At 32.8% G+C, this 15,936-nt stretch overlaps 3 protein-coding genes across 6 annotated transcripts; 1 reads left to right on the forward strand and 2 right to left on the reverse strand.

Moving 5' to 3' along the window:
• Window positions 1-953: 953 nt before the first annotated feature.
• On the reverse strand, window positions 954-6,571 carry LOC110822154 (uncharacterized). Its single transcript, XM_088217328.1, is given in 17 exon segments — window positions 954-1,355; window positions 1,491-1,557; window positions 1,764-1,884; window positions 2,024-2,103; window positions 2,302-2,414; window positions 2,809-2,924; window positions 3,228-3,296; window positions 3,478-3,552; window positions 3,642-3,683; window positions 4,070-4,157; window positions 4,517-4,599; window positions 4,784-4,834; window positions 5,128-5,188; window positions 5,498-5,623; window positions 5,625-5,662; window positions 5,876-6,053; window positions 6,149-6,571. Coding segments are annotated over 17 exon segments (1,704 nt in total). The 5' UTR covers window positions 6,409-6,571; the 3' UTR covers window positions 954-1,219.
• A 641-nt stretch (window positions 6,572-7,212) lies between these two features.
• LOC110822256 (Maf-like protein) lies at window positions 7,213-10,953 on the forward strand. Of its 4 annotated transcripts, none has more exons than XM_022052316.2 (9): window positions 7,214-7,363; window positions 7,737-7,808; window positions 7,911-7,985; window positions 8,216-8,305; window positions 8,529-8,598; window positions 8,695-8,786; window positions 9,663-9,704; window positions 9,801-9,881; window positions 10,619-10,953. In XM_022052316.2, the coding sequence occupies exons 1-9, from the start codon at window positions 7,331-7,333 to the stop codon at window positions 10,688-10,690; spliced, it is 627 nt and encodes a 208-aa protein (XP_021908008.1). In that variant the 5' UTR covers window positions 7,214-7,330; the 3' UTR covers window positions 10,691-10,953. The 4 variants fall into 4 exon arrangements, with proteins under 4 accessions (XP_021908011.1, XP_021908008.1, XP_088073453.1 ...); XM_088217327.1 differs by lacking the exon at window positions 7,214-7,363 and adding an exon at window positions 7,535-7,566; XM_022052318.2 differs by lacking the exon at window positions 7,214-7,363 and adding an exon at window positions 7,541-7,650.
• Window positions 10,954-11,808: 855 nt separating this feature from the next.
• On the reverse strand, window positions 11,809-15,114 carry TTN5 (ADP-ribosylation factor family protein). Its single transcript, XM_088217329.1, has 6 exons — window positions 14,926-15,114; window positions 13,769-13,907; window positions 13,579-13,689; window positions 13,308-13,470; window positions 12,674-12,754; window positions 11,809-12,180 (listed from the first exon to the last, which is right to left on the reverse strand). The coding sequence occupies exons 2-6, from the start codon at window positions 13,831-13,833 to the stop codon at window positions 12,043-12,045; spliced, it is 558 nt and encodes a 185-aa protein (XP_088073455.1). The 5' UTR covers window positions 13,834-13,907; window positions 14,926-15,114; the 3' UTR covers window positions 11,809-12,042.
• Between the last annotated feature and the right edge of the window lie 822 nt (window positions 15,115-15,936).

The following is a 15,936-nucleotide window of genomic DNA, read 5'->3' on the forward strand; positions in this document are numbered from 1 at the left end:
GGAATTAAACATATTACAATTGCTCTTCTAGGGTGTCCTTGGATGGAGTGGATTAGATTGAAAAGGGGAAGGGAATGGAAAATTATTCTAGTTGGGACATGAAAATATCTTTTAGTTTTATTTTTTAAATTCATATGTAATCTTGTATGTATAAGAGATGTATATTTGTGTAACACTTCAACTAATTTTAAGATAGCAAATTGAATGTAGAGTTTAATTATTTTAAAGAGTTGAACCACCATGAGCTGCTGCAGTCATACGCAAGTTTACTTACATTTCAGTATCAATCACGTAAGCTGCACCCCAGACAACACAAAATCATACTCTTCTGTTGCCAAAAAAGATAGAGAATATTGATAAAACAACTGATGTAATCAGCCTTACTTCCATTCTCTCTAAGAACTTCGATCATCGGTTTTATCCAAGTTTCATCAAATACTAAATCCTAAAGACTTGCCATGATCACAAAATTAAGAGAACAGGAAGGATGACACCTTGGATAAGCATCAGGGTTTAGTTTGGGAACTTGGGAAATCTCAGAATGATTAAGCTCCTGATTCAGCCCAAATAAGAGAGCGCCATCCAAACAGGACATGAACAGGGAAGGTTTTTCTTTTGCAGCCAACTCTCCATTAAAAGGAAATAAAAAGAAAGACAAACAAACAGCACATTGAACAAATACACAGCTGAGCTTGATATAGAAGAAAGGAACAAAATTGGGGTTAGTGAACCTGGTGATGTAAGGGCGGAGGAGGCTTTGGAGGGAGCTGCAGCGGAAGAACATGAAGCCAGGAATAAGCTCCTTCAGTCACGATTGCACCGCCGGTGATGTCATGCTGCTCAAAATGTCTAATGTCATCGAATAATTGTTATAGTTACAGTATCAAGTTCTAATATGTTAGACCATAATAAATTGTCTAACATAACTAAGAGCATTGTTGAATGGATTTGAATTGTGTTGTAAATAACATTTTCTTAATATTGTTATCCAAATTGGGTCGTCAAAAACTAGTAGCAATAACTTCTGCACTTTGCCTACAGGTAGATTTAGGAATTAGAATCTTTAGTACATATAAAATGGACAGCCTTGTAGCAATGCAGCAACTGGATACCAACATTACTACATATATTTACATGCAGAGTACAGAATTATAAACCCAGCAAGGACGAAACAGGCACTTAATATTAGCAATTTCCAGAACTGGCCTGAAAAAATTCCTCAACCAGAATGTTTTTTGAAATCTTTAAGGACAATACGGGCAGCATTCCTACCAGGTGCACCCATCACTCCACCTCCGGGATGTGTTCCGCTCCCACACATGTACAAACCTCTTACTGGTGTCCGATTATCTGACCTGTATATTAAAATAAAACCAGATTTCAGTGTTACAAGGGCTAAAAGATACAGAGGAAGCTTTAATTGAATCTTGATTTTTACCCCAGATCATCCTAGTCAATAGGTACTTTGAGTTTCAGATGTTAGAAATTACCATCCTTTGATAGGGGGCATCAAGAAAAGTGAGTCTAAACCCATGGCACCATGAAAAATATTACCCCCTATTGCATAAATAGAAAGGTTAGCAAATTCAATATTAGCAGCCAAAAATATGTTTGTTCACAATTGTTATTACTATTCTATCTCAAGTTCATTTTATATTTCCTTATGCTGAAATAGTTTTGTTACTAAAAGATACAAAAACATCTATGTTGTCACTCATGGATGTAATAATATAGAGGTCTTGACCATGGATGGAATAAACTGCCTGTTAAACCAAATTCCCTTTCGAGATCTGGTGGTGTTAGTATGTCAAAGCCAATGACCGATGAGCTGAAGCCAGGGGCATATTCATCAATCAAATTGAAACATCTCCGCGCATAAGATTCCTACAAAGAATCATCATTTAGTAACTGATAAACGTGGACAACCTCATAAATAATTGGGATTGGCAAGTTACTGCATATACAAAAAGCACAGCTGCATGCATACAAATATATAATGCTGTCAATTGGACTTATAACTGACTTTGTATGGAGGATCTTCCCAGCTACCATCTGAGGGTTTATAGGGTGTGTATTGTGTGAATAAGCTAACAACATGCTTACCTACAGAAAATAAATATGGGGTCATACTGCAGGTGAATTTAGTTATGCAACTCAGGATTGAATAAGGACATAACTTTTGGTCTTACTCCATCTTTTATCAAGCACGTTTAATAAAATTTCAGACTTCATAGACAAGATGCATATGGAGTCACACTAAAAATATCAAGCAAGCCGTGAAAAGATTAATGGTAGTTATACCATGAGGAGAAATAGTTTTATCCATTGAAGAAGGAATTGTCGTCTCCATAATAGGCCTTCTTGACGGCAAGCCATTCCAAGCATCTCGACAAGCTGAGCCAATCTCCTCAATGCTAATGGATTGTAATTGAAGACGATATATAAAATTAAGAGTGAGCGAAGCTATAAAGTCAATGAGTTTATTCTTGTCTTTTGAAAAAAATTAATAAGTATACAATATACACTTAGAAAGCTCGGGGATGATTTTCTGTAAAGTCCCAAAATTGATAGCCATGTGACATAGTGGCAGCTCGTATAGAAGTTCATGCAGACAGATGAAATATACTGTGAGGTATAGAAACTTGCAGCAAGTTTAAATACAGCATAGGAGCATGACATTCAAGTTTAAAATACAGAGGAGAGCAGGAGATTCTATGTTTTCCATGATGAGTGTATTGAACACGTGGATCCAACAAGATTTAGAGCTGATGAGTATCAAAAGGTCTCAGCGAATATGTTAGCATGTACCTTTCACAAGCAATGCGAATAACAGCTGTATGCTGAAGGCCCACCTCTTCGTGACTCGACTTTAAGCATTGGAATTGAGGCAAGTTGTCCACAGCAACATTAATTTTTGTAGTTCCCTGTTCCAGTTCAGCAATAGACCATAGTCAGTACATCTTAAACAACCCGTTCTACTTCATCCTTACCCCTACTTCTCCACCCCCTTCTTATTTTACCAGTTTTCTCCATAGAACTCTTTCAAGCATTGTGTTAATAGCAATTATACACCTCCTTTTTGTTCATATTAGGATCTATATCACCCCAAACACACACAAACTTTTTAAAAAATCATATTTACTTGGCTGCTTGATGAAAGACCAAACTGGGAAACTATGACAGATACTGGTTAACGCTGACGAACAATTGGAAATAACTAATCTTACAGATGTATAATCTGAGTACTTGATTGCACAAACAAAATCAACAGGTAGGACATCTTGAGGCATCAAGTCCTGTCATAAGAATAACTTTCTTAAAAAGAAATGGCCATTAACAGAGGTAAGATGAGAAACTTATATAAATCTATATTTTCATCATACTGATAAAATGTTTTTAAGGCATACTTTCTAAATGTATCAATAGTTTTCCAATGCTCCATCAGATCATAGAAAGACAAAAAAACTAGGCATTTACCATGAAAGTCTTGTAAGGAGTTGCATTTGACAAAACAACTGAAGCATTGAGTCTTGTTCCATCAGCCAGTAATACCTTCATTCTTAATATGGTAAGACATCTGGAAACTTTGACAAAATACTAAAATCATTTACCAAGTCTGGTCATTCAAGAAATGAACTAACCCCATTTACAATGCCGGTGTCTTCAGTCATAATTTTTGAAACCTATTTAGCAAGATTCTCAAAAAGAGAAACATAGATACCTCATAAAATGCCAATGCAAGCAGGTCTCATAAGACTACTAAGAGATAGATATATATGTAGAGAGAGAGATATTGAACTAGCCTGTTAGATGCCAGACAGAGATGAAACAGGGTTAAACAAGAAGAAAACATTAGCATTTTGGTTAAGCCTCTATGTCAGTCTGCTGTACCAACTAAACTACAAAATTTACCCAATCTTGTGATGGTCTCATTGAGAAATATGTGAAAGATCGAAAATTAAGTTATTTTGCATGGAAGTATCCTTAATATGAAGTGGGATGACTGAGAGTCTAAACATTCTGATGCAACATGAGAAACTTGTATAATTACGGAAAGAATACAATATACCTCGATGTTTGTTAGAATGTATGCCCCAGCTTCCATAGCAGCACTAGTTATGGCCTGGGATACTGAACCCATGCCACCTTCAACATGCCTACAAGCAGTGCCTGATATCAGTAATTAAGCTCATGTTCAAATGGCAACAGATATGAATTTGAGAACATGATTGATGCTGCACCTCTAAACAGTGATATGAAGATCATGAATTTAAATTGGTTCATAACATCGATAGGTGTATCTAGCTGTCAAAACAGAAATTGGTGTAAGTCTTATATAATCATCAATTTCATGTTCTGGGAAGAACAAGAAAAGAGAACCATAGTATTGATCAAGTTCATAACAGGAACAAAAATGGCAAAAAGTGTGGGGATAATAGTTCAAGTTTGACAGTGTTTGGTGATATACAACAACCCAATTGATCACAGTTTGAGAGTGTGGATATAGGATACTTACATCCAAATATTGCGTTCACCGTCTATTTCACCCACTACATGATGTAGCAACACATAGCCACTCCCAGGTGTATGAATACTTGCCTTCAAGACAATAAATTTGAGAGAGATTAAACTAGCAGGCAGGATAAAAAGCTATATCCACCAGACAACTGTATCTAAAATGGTAAGAAGAGTTTACAGAATTGGAAAAACATACCGTAATTAAATTAAAATGTGGTTGTTCACATGTTCAAGTTTTGTACCTTGCAAATAAATAAAGCCTTACCATACTCCCAATAATAGCATCTGCTGCTAGGGTTGCCTTCAGGACATCAGTCTATAAAATAAACCAAGAAAATGAAATTAATAAAATTAACGTAGTTTATGAGTGGCTTGCTTAAAATGAATGGTTAATAAGATAATTATAGTATTCAAGAAATCTAGAAATGTCTTTTAAGACAACAAGATCATGAAGTAACTATAAAATAACAGTGCAACTCATAATATGCAGAGCAGTTTAAAATCCAATTTCAGTTTCACATTGTTTATAGAAAAGAAATTCAATACAGAGATTCATTAATGTCATGCTACCATTTAACAGTCCAGGCACATTAAACAGACCAACAGGACTAGGAAAAATTCACTATTCAGAATCTTTGACGTTGGGGACAAAAGAAAATCCATGAATTCCCTGTCCAAAGAAATATTGTAACACATATTAACAAAAGGAAAAACAACAATTAGGCAGATACTGCAGTAAAATGGATACCTAATCGATGAGGAATAACTTATAACCATTTCTCCCAAAAAATTAAGCTAGTAGATAACCTATTCACTATAACTTATATAACTGCTATCCTCACACAAACCGCTCCCACCGGGTCCCTGAAGGAACTCAATCATGGGATAAAAATGACTGAACGAGAGGCCTAACAACAGATTCAATAACAAAAAAGATAAATGGATAAAAGGATCTATCCTAAAAAAGATTAACCCTTGCACCAAATCTTTTTGTCCCAAGGCGAGGATATGCTGTAGACATTGAGCCCAAAATACTGATTTCTGCAACTTATCTCTCAACAGATGTTTTACAGACGAACTTTCACGTAGAGTTTTAGGACTGTGAATCTAAAAGAAAATCCATCAATTTACAGAATTTGTGTAACTGAGCTTCGTATCTGCAATGCAGGAAGAAGAAGAATTGCACGGCAACATGAATAATGCTCGGAAAAAATAAAAAGTTCATACATATTAGAAACTAATGATATCAGACTATTGAGTATTGAAGTTACAGAAAATTGTATCGATTAACACGCCTACTTTAATTATATATTTGCCTCCTTTTCTCAACTTCCGGGGCTGCTAAAATCATACTCACAAGCAGAGATAGGTAGCGTGGATAAGATTCTGCATCGCGCTTGGAGAATTTTGATAACTCCAAGTAGTCACGTTCCTTGTTTGACCCCAAAAGGAGATAGCTCCCGTCCAAACACAGCGTAAACGACGAAGCAGTTGGCTTCAACAACTTTAATCCATGCCTCTTCAGCGCCAGTTCCCTTCGTAAAGAAAATTTTATACGAACCTTTTACAAATAGCTCTTAAACACAATATATTAGTTTATATATGTATATATATATATACATGTATATACCTAACAACGGAAGGGCGGAGGAGACTTTGGAGGTAGCTGCAGCGGGAGAACTTAAAGCCGGGAATGAGCTCCTCGGTGACGGCCGCTCCGCCAACAATGTGGCGCTGCTCGAGAACGGCAACGGAGAGGCCGCCCCGAGCCAGATAAGCGGCGGCCGTCAAACCGTTGTGGCAGCCGCCAATCACCAGTGCGTCCCATTTCTTTTCCTTGAGCTCGCGTGTGAGACCGGCGCTACTGTTGCTAGAGCAACTTCGCCACATTTCTGAACCTAAGGAAGCTTTGTTGGTCTGTAATCGACGCCGAGCTCATTGACTGGCCCTTTAATGGAGTATCGTTTCATAGTGACAGAGGGTGTCACCGTCAGCATTTTCATTTTCTTTGCTTTCTTTCTTTTGCAGGAATCAGGATGACGGAATTAAGGTAGCTGAGGTGGGACCCTTGAGAGTTTAAATATTTATCAATAATTATTGTTTAAAAAAATGAGAAAAGTAAAATGGTAACATAAATTAATTCAATAATTTTTTTAATCCATACCACTAAATTTTAAGAGTCTAAATTCTAAGTTATTTGTACCATATGGTTTAAGTTTTTATATACAACTTAATAATTATATATTTTTTATTATAATTTTAAAATATTATAATATCTCCATAAATACTTAATTTACTCACATTATATAATCATAAATTATATATTAAAAATTTATAAAATTTAAAATTATATTAATTAAAATTACTGAATTAACACACGGTTTAATATTATTTATAATGTTTTGAATTTAAATATTATTAATTTAATAATTTTTTGGATTCAAATAATTTGTATTAAAAAATTTAAGTTAAAATTATTAATAGTATGATTTAAATTGTTATATAAAATTTAAAAATTATATATTTTTTTAATACGAGATTAAAATATTTTAAAAGTACGTTAGTTATGTAAGGTGAAACATATTACAGTTATGCGCATGATAATTGTGGTAATAACCACGTGTCATCCTACCATTGGCCAACTAGCATAAAAGTCAGCACCGCAGCACACTTAACAGTAGATGTCAAAAAATGAAAAGGCCGATTATCATGTGTAAATACCGTATTAGTATATAAATATGCACAGCCCATCTACACGACACAGCATCTTTCTCCGAACAAAGCGGAGCTCCGACCGAGTAGCAGAGGAGACATGGCCCCGACCAGAAACCGAAACCCGTTTAAGGTTCTTACTTTCCACTCATGTCTTTTTCTGTTAGGTAGCCGCAATTTTTTTTAGTCAACTGTCAGAGTTTTTTATTTTTTATTTTTGAAAGCTAAAAACCCAAATGATATAATTATTGGAACAAGCTAATAAGCACTTCTGTGTGGCGTGCTTGGTTGGATACTATAGTTAATTAAAGCTAGAAGCGACAAAGAAAAACTAATGTTATGTATAAATATATATTTTATAGATATATAGAAACACTTTACAATCTGTTTACATGATGGGATTCTGAGTGTAAAATTAGTGTGAGAAATCCTTTAGGAGAGTTTATATCTTTGTAAAAAATTTGTGAAAATATTATTTAAATGTACCTTTTTTTTTTTTTGAACAGATTGTGCTTGGTTCAAAATCAATGGCTAGGAAAAGAATTCTAGCTGAGATGGGATATGAGTTCACAGTCGTGGTATGTTCTTTCTCCCTGTAATTTTTCCTTTGAATGTTTATTTTTTCTGTTTTTATCTTCCATTTCTTGGTAATATCCTAATTGGGTTTTTAGGGATTTTAGACTGCAGATATAGATGAAAAAGAAATTAGAAAAGAAAAGCCTGAAGATTTGGTAATGGCTCTGGCTGAGGCCAAGGTATACATGGCTTCTTTACTGGATACTTGAGACTTGCTTCATTTGTGATTTTGGGTACATGGAGTTGTATTTAAATTAGGTTATAGACGGTTGGATTATCAACTGGAGGAACTTTTTGATTTGTGCCATTTGTGGTTCCTGCCAAATGTTTGAAAAAATGATTCAGAGAGAACCCAAAAAATGATTTTCAGTTATCTCTATAATGGGCTTACCTTGAATTCTTTTCCTAGGCAGATGCTATAATATCAAGACTGGAAAAGACTAGTGAAATGGAGGAGGAGGATGATGGTCATGTCACATTGTTAATTACTGCAGACACAGTAATTGCTTTTACTCTTTTTTTTCTAATCCCTTTTTTGCCATTTTGTTAATAGTCCAGCTCAGTCCTTTTTACTTATCTCAAAAGAAAAGTACCCCAATTCAGTATATCAGAAAACAGCTTAGAGCTAGCTGTATTACAATTCAAGTGATTACCGCATGAAATTAATGAATTCAATCTTTGTTACTTTTTGTTTCTTATCACTTTATGTAATGGATTTGGAGGTGGTGGTTTACAAAGGGATGATCAGAGAAAAGCCATCCAGCAAGGAAGAAGCAAGAGAATTTATCAAAGGTTTTTTTTTTTCTTCTTCTTGATGGGTTTCATCTTATAACATCTCTGTTGTCCACTATAGTTTGGATGCAGCATAAAATTTGTACGTGGTTGCAGGTTATTCTGGTGGTCATGCAGCAGTTGTGGGATCTGTACTTGTGACCAACTTGAAGACTGGAATAAAGAAAGGAGGATGGGATAAGGCAGAGGTATGTTTCAAGCTTGCTTGATCTTCATTTGGCAAATAACTTGAAGTATGCTATTAGAATACTTATCAGATCTTTAAAAGTAACTTTACGTATTCTGTTAGAATTTATTTGAAAATATCTATTAGATGCTTAAGGGTGCTTAAGTTAATAGTCTCACAACAGTTAGGACCTTCATTCAATTTGTCCAAGTAATTTAACTTGGGACATCCTAAAATGGTCTATGTTGCTTGAACTCGCGAATAAGTACTTTGTACGGGTATGAATCCAAGTCAGAATTTATAATTTTTATAACCAAAGATAAATATATTCAGTCTAATAGTGCAAACGTTTGATATGGCTACCTCTGTTTATTTGATATTAAAGTCATAGAACTAATATAAGTTTTTTGGAAGCTAAAAGTTGTTACATACATAACAAAATACAGTCTTTAGAACAACTTGTTTAACTGATTAAACCTCTATTATACAAAAATGTGAAGAATTTAGACATTCAAGAACATCTATGTTGTTTTATTTGTTCTATTTCAACTTGTAAATCATGAATTTTCATCATTGTTTTTGTATTGTAGTATATCATAATCTCCGTTTCTAAAATATTAAGTGTCCGACATGTACATCAGCTACCAGACATCGATCATATAGCCACACCAATTTCATGTTGCGTCTGACACTGGTGCACACTTACATTAAAAAGTCTGAGCGCATCCAGTAGATTTTGCTCTTCTTTTGTAAAGTAATGCATTTTCATACATAAAATGACTATTTTAATTTAACCACAGTTCAAAATTTCCCTTTATTGTTTGGCTGAACTGTTCAAATATTAGCTATTTTCTTGGGTTTGGAAGTTAGCTATCAGTTGGTAGTTTGAGTTTTGCAGGTTTATTTCCACGACATACCAGAAGAGGTCATTGACAATATGGTAAATTACTCTGTAATAAACTCTCTTATTTCACTTCACCATCTTCACAGATTGAATAATTTGTAAACAAGTGAATTGATTTAAGCCTTTGACTAGATTGAGGAGGGAATTTCACTCAATGTTGCTGGAGGTCTGATGCTGGAGCATCCATTAACACTGCCCTTTGTTGACACTGTGGTCAGCTCCTCCTTTCTCCATCTGCTTAAATCACTTGCTCATTTATTACTTCCTGCTATTTTCATCTTCATACTCAAATTTCTTTTGCTATACTAGATCCATACCTTGTTGGTATAAACAAGTTTCTGAATTTTCATTTCAATTTTCTCCCATCTTTGCAGACTGTAGGCTGTCAAACTAGTGCTTGTGAAAAGCTTTAGCTGAACTTTATTTTTGTGATTATTCTATTGTGTTTTAATTTTATAAGATTAAATACAACTCAATAAGATATTTTTCATACACTGGTACAGCGTAGTGTATTTTAAGTATTTTCTTGAAATCAGTACATATATATATATATATATCTGTATTTTACCTCTAAAACTCGATCACTGCTAGTTTGTGAGATTTAAACATGCGAGTTTTAGGCTTTAGGGTTTGAAAAAGAGAAATATATTATACTCCCTAAAATTTTCTACAGTGAAATTGATTTCATTTCCCGATATAGAGGAGGCTATGTCAATCAAGCTATATAAAAATTTTAATGTCTTTTCTTCTTTGATCTATTTGTTCAATTTTCATATGGCACAACAGCAGTTTCATTCATTGAGCTTTGAAGGTTTTTTTTCTCTTTTATCTGTGATCCTTCTAAAATTGTTGAAGTGATCGTGCATTAAGCTATATATATATATATATATATGTACATAATATTTATACAAGAATTTCATCTGAGATGAGCATCAATTTGGTTTTGACAGGTGGGAACAGCTGATACTGTGATGGGACTTACTAAAGCTCTCACAGAAAACCTCATTGATGAAGCTCTATAGCTCTTACTGCACTCATTGCAAGTCCTAATGTATGAAGTTTATGTTCCTGAATCCTCTTCATTCCCTTTTTGTCATCTCCTTATGGTTGATAACTGATAAAGAATCCAAGATAAAGAAATGGGAAAAAACAAGAATGATTGATTGTGAAGTTCGATTCTGCCATTTAGGCTAGTAGTTCTATTGACAAGTATTTCGGTATTTAGAACATAATATTTTTTTTTATAATATTATGAAGTAATACATGCAAAGAAATTGTTGAGATATTTGTATTCATTGCTATATACATGCAAATTTTTTTTTGAAAATTTCGTTCATCTAACTGGAACATAGTTGGGAATTTGATACTAACTATTTATTTATAATCTGGTTATATCATATCCATTTATCTCCACATGTGCCCTTGAACTGTCCAAGTTATGGGATTGTTCATTTTAACATATACATCTATAAATTCAAGTATATGAGATTGAGAAACAAGACTTGTAATTGTTGATCACATTATTAATTTTATGCCACTTATTAATTAATGGGAGTCTAGACCAAGACTATGAAGAATATAAGGGGGAGAAAAAGTTAGTCACTCAATTAATTAAGTGTTCATTAACTTCACCTATTATTTAATTTAATTTAATTATTTTAATTATAAAATTTTAATTAATACAAAATATTCATTCTTGTTGTATAAACATAATAGACTAGTTATGATTTAATTTAATTTAATTACTGTAAGTATTAATTTTTTTTTCCAAGAAATTTAAATTGAAAAAGAGAAATAATAATTAAAATATTAAATAATTAACAATAGATATCTTACCTATGAAATGATTAATTGTTAAAACATGTGCTTATGCTTTTATCTTAATGCTTTCTAGTTTTTATTTTTTAAATTTATGTGTATTTAATTTTTAAAATTATTTAAATTAGTCATCGATAACAATAAAAAAAATAATAATAATAAATATTATTTTACTAACAATTCACGTAAACATAACTTTATCGGGTTTTTTAAATGACAGTTTTTTTACAAAAATTTATTTTAAAAAAATTGAAAGTAAATTACCAAATGGATACAAAAATTGATGCAAGAACTTATTTGAAAATACAAATTGTACAGAATATTTCGTCCTCAAATTAATTCATTCACTTCAAAATTGTCTTATACAACCAAAAGCCAAAAGCATCAAAATCATGAGTCAGCAACCCCACACAAACAGATATCCAGAATTTGGCTATATGCGGCCCACGACAAAACCATAGCTAAGGCAAAAGTTAAATACAGCTGCATAATAACTCAATCAAATATCCTCTTTTGGATGTAATAGCCTTCTGCAGTGAAATGGCTTGGACATGAACTAGTCAAGCATGTAGATCCTGGATGCAACATCCTGAACCAACCAGTCGAATCCCTCGAGCAATCCTTCACCTGTATATGCACTGCATCCCACAATTTTCCAGTGCCGGCTTTTATCCATGGCTTCCAAGTTCAGTACCTGCAAACACAAGTTTAAAGTTATATTTTCCAGATATCCCTCTATTCTCCAAGGCCATTTAAGGGTCTATGGAGCTGTTAATCTCCCCAAGGAAAGGCTTTGGTAACTTATGTCTAGTTGTAGAAATTTATTCTGATCGAAAATATGGCTTTTCTTCACTATAATTTTCAAATTTCGGAAAATGATAGTGAAATATAACACAAACAAATGAAAAATAGTTTTTATACTCATGTCTTACTTTCACTATTATTCCCAGAGTCTTATTTTCATTTTTTCAACATCTATACATGTGTTTATACACAAATGTATATGAATTTTAAAAACTCAATGCAATTTCCATAACTAAACAGGGTATTTGGCAACCAAAATTACATGAATAAAAAACCTCAAATTAGAGCATCATTCTGAAAGGACAACTGTAATACATGTGGCAGATTTACAGATACAAAAGACCAAGGAAATTCTATCTTGTCAAGGTACCAATAAAGCTTACTTTAGCAATTTCTGCAGGTGAGAGAGCACCTTTAATATCCTGCTTATTTGCTAGTATCAGCAACGATGCCCCTGCCAACCTCTGCAGTAAAGATGACCAACCTCAAAGCTTAGGCAGAGTCACTGTCAATTCATCATGACCAACAAACTGAAAGCATGACACTGCTGCTTACAGTACAAAAGATATTCATGTGTATTAGGAAGAAAAAATGATGTGTTAAGTGGGTGGACAAGTGTACTGGGTAGAATAGGCTAGTACAGGCCATATGTAAAATGATGAATTAAGTGTGAGCATGTATATTAGGGAGAATAAGTTTAAATAAGGACAATGAGGTAGTTAATTCCGGAAATAACTTTCAGAAAACTATTGTTTCTCTTGTATATATACAGGCTGTCTTCTTTGACAGCTTTTAGACAAGAAAAAATTTATAAAAAAAAAGTGCTGAGTATTTTCTTATTCAAGATATCGTTGGGTTCTCTCTTAACGAGCAATACTATTAACAAAAAAATCAGAAATCGTTGAGTTCTCTTAAAGAGCCCATACTATTAACATCATAACAAGATCCATTAATCAGAACTGTAATATTTTGCCTGTCAGTTGAAACGCGAGCAAGTTATACACAGAAGTCATATACCTCTTCCTTCAAAAGATTATCAAGTTCCATTTTGCAATCATCTAATCTCCTAAGATCTGAGCTATCAACTACCCACACCAATCCATCAGTTTGCTCAAAGTAATTCCTCCAATATGATCTTATAGTTCTCTGTCCCCCAACATCCCATATGTTCAATGTATACCTGCCCAAAAATCACACCTATTACCCCAGTTGAATAACTTTTCATGACAAAATTTCAAAATGATCCAAGCTAGATTCAACATATACAGGACAAGAACAGGGAACTTACTTTTGGTAGGTGATAGTTTTGATATTAAAGCCTAGTGTTGGACTGATGACACTTGTGTCCTCCCCATTTATCTTCAAAACAATAGTTGTTTTGCCTGAATTATCAAGACCCCTGCAAATCAACATTTAGTTCTGTGGTGTAAATATATGTATTTGAGAAAAGAGTTGAAACATATAGAAGGGTCACATACACCATGAGTATGCGCATTTCCTTCTCTTTTCTCTTGATCTTTCGGATAATACGGAGAAGCCCCATTACTGGCACTTAAAAACAGAAGCCACAATTCTCGACACCTTAGATGCCAGTGGAGAACCTTCAGGCTGGCGATTCTTTTTGTTTTGTTCATATTGACAAATCAACAATAATTAGAGAAAAAAGTCTTAATAAGGATGGTCCCTATCAAATTGTCATCATCTTCTTTAGGTCAAATTTTTGGTTAAAAAAATGTGTGTTTTACTCTTAGAAGTATAAGCATGAGCATTGTCTTTTTCTTTACAATGTTCTTTTGTTACTAGATATTTTTTTCTAATGAAATCAATATTTAGTTTCAAATTCTCCTACGAAATGCAATGGACAATCCATATGAATGCTTGCCAATGTACACAGACTTTAACTACAAATTCCTAGATGCTAAGGTGAGTACCAGCCAATATAAAAGATCAGGCCAAAATATCAATGAACAAAACTGATAAATCAATATAAGAGTTTGTCCAATCCCATTTAAATTTTCCTCGAAATATTTGGAATCAATCCCTTCAAACAATCTTGTTAGCTTTCATAAAAAAAAAAGCTAAAAGAAAATCCATTGAATTCAGTCAAGTAAACAAAATCAAGGGAGCAGTCTCTCAACATAGATTCATACCAAATAACCAACTAAAAGAGATCATGGAGCAAAACAGGCTGCGGTATCAAGAATCCATCACTCACAAGATTAAAGCAATAAACCAATCGATCAGGTATTAAATTGTTTTCTTTGAGCACAATCGATTACATGGAAATAGCTGAGAATATACACGGATAGCTGAAATCTTAACAATGTAAAGCCATAAATAAACCAGAAGCAGAGATTTAGTATCAGAGTATGGGAAGCAAATCGGCAGCCCGATTTTTCAGTGGGATTTTTAGTAAATGTAGCATTTCGCCACTCAGGAATTTCATCAAACGTATTACATACAAAATCTCGAAACTATCCGACTGTTGAAATCTTCGACATGATTCTCACTCAAATTCGTGTACCGAAACAGAATGGCGCCAAGCAATGGCTTTATGAATCTCAAAGAGATCCGTTTATGACTCTTAACAAATACTGAAAGGAAGAATCCTAAATTTGGAGTCTTGAGTGATTACCTGCCGAGAAGAACAGCAGCTCCGTGTATTTTGTAGACGAGATTGAACACAATAAACTTATTGCCGAAAATTAAAGAACTAACAATAGCAAGAGAAACAAGAAACCAGAGTTGAGTGCGAACAATTTTGCTATTTGGTTGAGAATGATTGGTGTTTTCGTGGGGATAGCAGTCGGTAATTGATTGAAATGTTAGAGAAATACTGGAAGTTTATAATTAATCTATTTCCACTTTTTTCTTTTCATTTCTAATTAATTGATTCAAATAAATAAGAAGAAAACATTTATCAAGGTTATAATTACCCCCCAAAATTTTTTTTACTTAAATTAAAAGATTTTTTATTTTCTCCCACCAGAGTATTTTCGAATAATATTACTTAAAATATAACTCCTAACAATATTTTTAGTCGTTAAATTATAATTTTTAAAATTAATATTCTCTAAATCTATATTTAAAACTAATTTTTTTATTAAATTTATTAAAAATAAATATTTGATCGCTAGTCAAAAAGTGGAGAAATGTATATTCAAAATAAACATTTAGTATTTTTCATAAATAAACTCTTATAAAATTTTAATAAAAATTTAAGTTAATACATTTTGAATTTTATTTAAAATATCCCATGCTAGTAAATTTTTAAAGATTTAAAGTTTACATTTATAAAATAAAAGTTTTAATATTAATAACATTATAGTTTCATGATTAAATTTAAGTTAAATATTTTTTAAATTTATTTCTTAACAAATAAAATATAAATTTATTCTAAACTAAAGATATATTTTAAATTAATTTAATTATGAATTAACTATTATAACTAACTTTTATTTATCAATAACTAAAAAAAATTATCAAATTAATTAAGTTTAATATTTAATATTTTTTTAATTATAATTTAGTTCGCAACATTTTTTTATTTATTTCAAACATTCGATTTATTTTCAGTTCAAATGAAAACTAAAATAAATCAGTGTTTGTGAGATTAAGCTTATTGTAACATTCTGACTTTGTATAA

This window comes from Carica papaya, chromosome 4 (genome assembly GCF_054855325.1).
Source record: "Carica papaya isolate Zhongbai chromosome 4, ASM5485532v1, whole genome shotgun sequence".
Classification (NCBI taxonomy): domain Eukaryota; kingdom Viridiplantae; phylum Streptophyta; class Magnoliopsida; order Brassicales; family Caricaceae; genus Carica; species Carica papaya.

Bases quoted from the DNA above. Each gene is read 5' to 3' on its own strand.
- TTN5 (XM_088217329.1), bottom strand. From the start codon at position 13,833: ATGGGGCTTCTCCGTATTATCCGAAAGATCAAGAGAAAAGAGAAGGAA. The intron at 12,755-13,307 runs GTATATGACTTC...TCTTTACTGCAG, and splicing joins ATAATCTTTTGAAGGAAGAG to AGGTTGGCAGGGGCATCGTT. The intron at 12,181-12,673 runs GTAAGCTTTATT...TTGTGTTTGCAG, and splicing joins CACCTGCAGAAATTGCTAAA to GTACTGAACTTGGAAGCCAT.
- LOC110822256 (XM_022052316.2), top strand. From the start codon at position 7,331: ATGGCCCCGACCAGAAACCGAAACCCGTTTAAG. The intron at 8,306-8,528 runs GTAATTGCTTTT...ATGGATTTGGAG, and splicing joins TGTTAATTACTGCAGACACA to GTGGTGGTTTACAAAGGGAT. The intron at 8,787-9,662 runs GTATGTTTCAAG...TGAGTTTTGCAG, and splicing joins GAGGATGGGATAAGGCAGAG to GTTTATTTCCACGACATACC.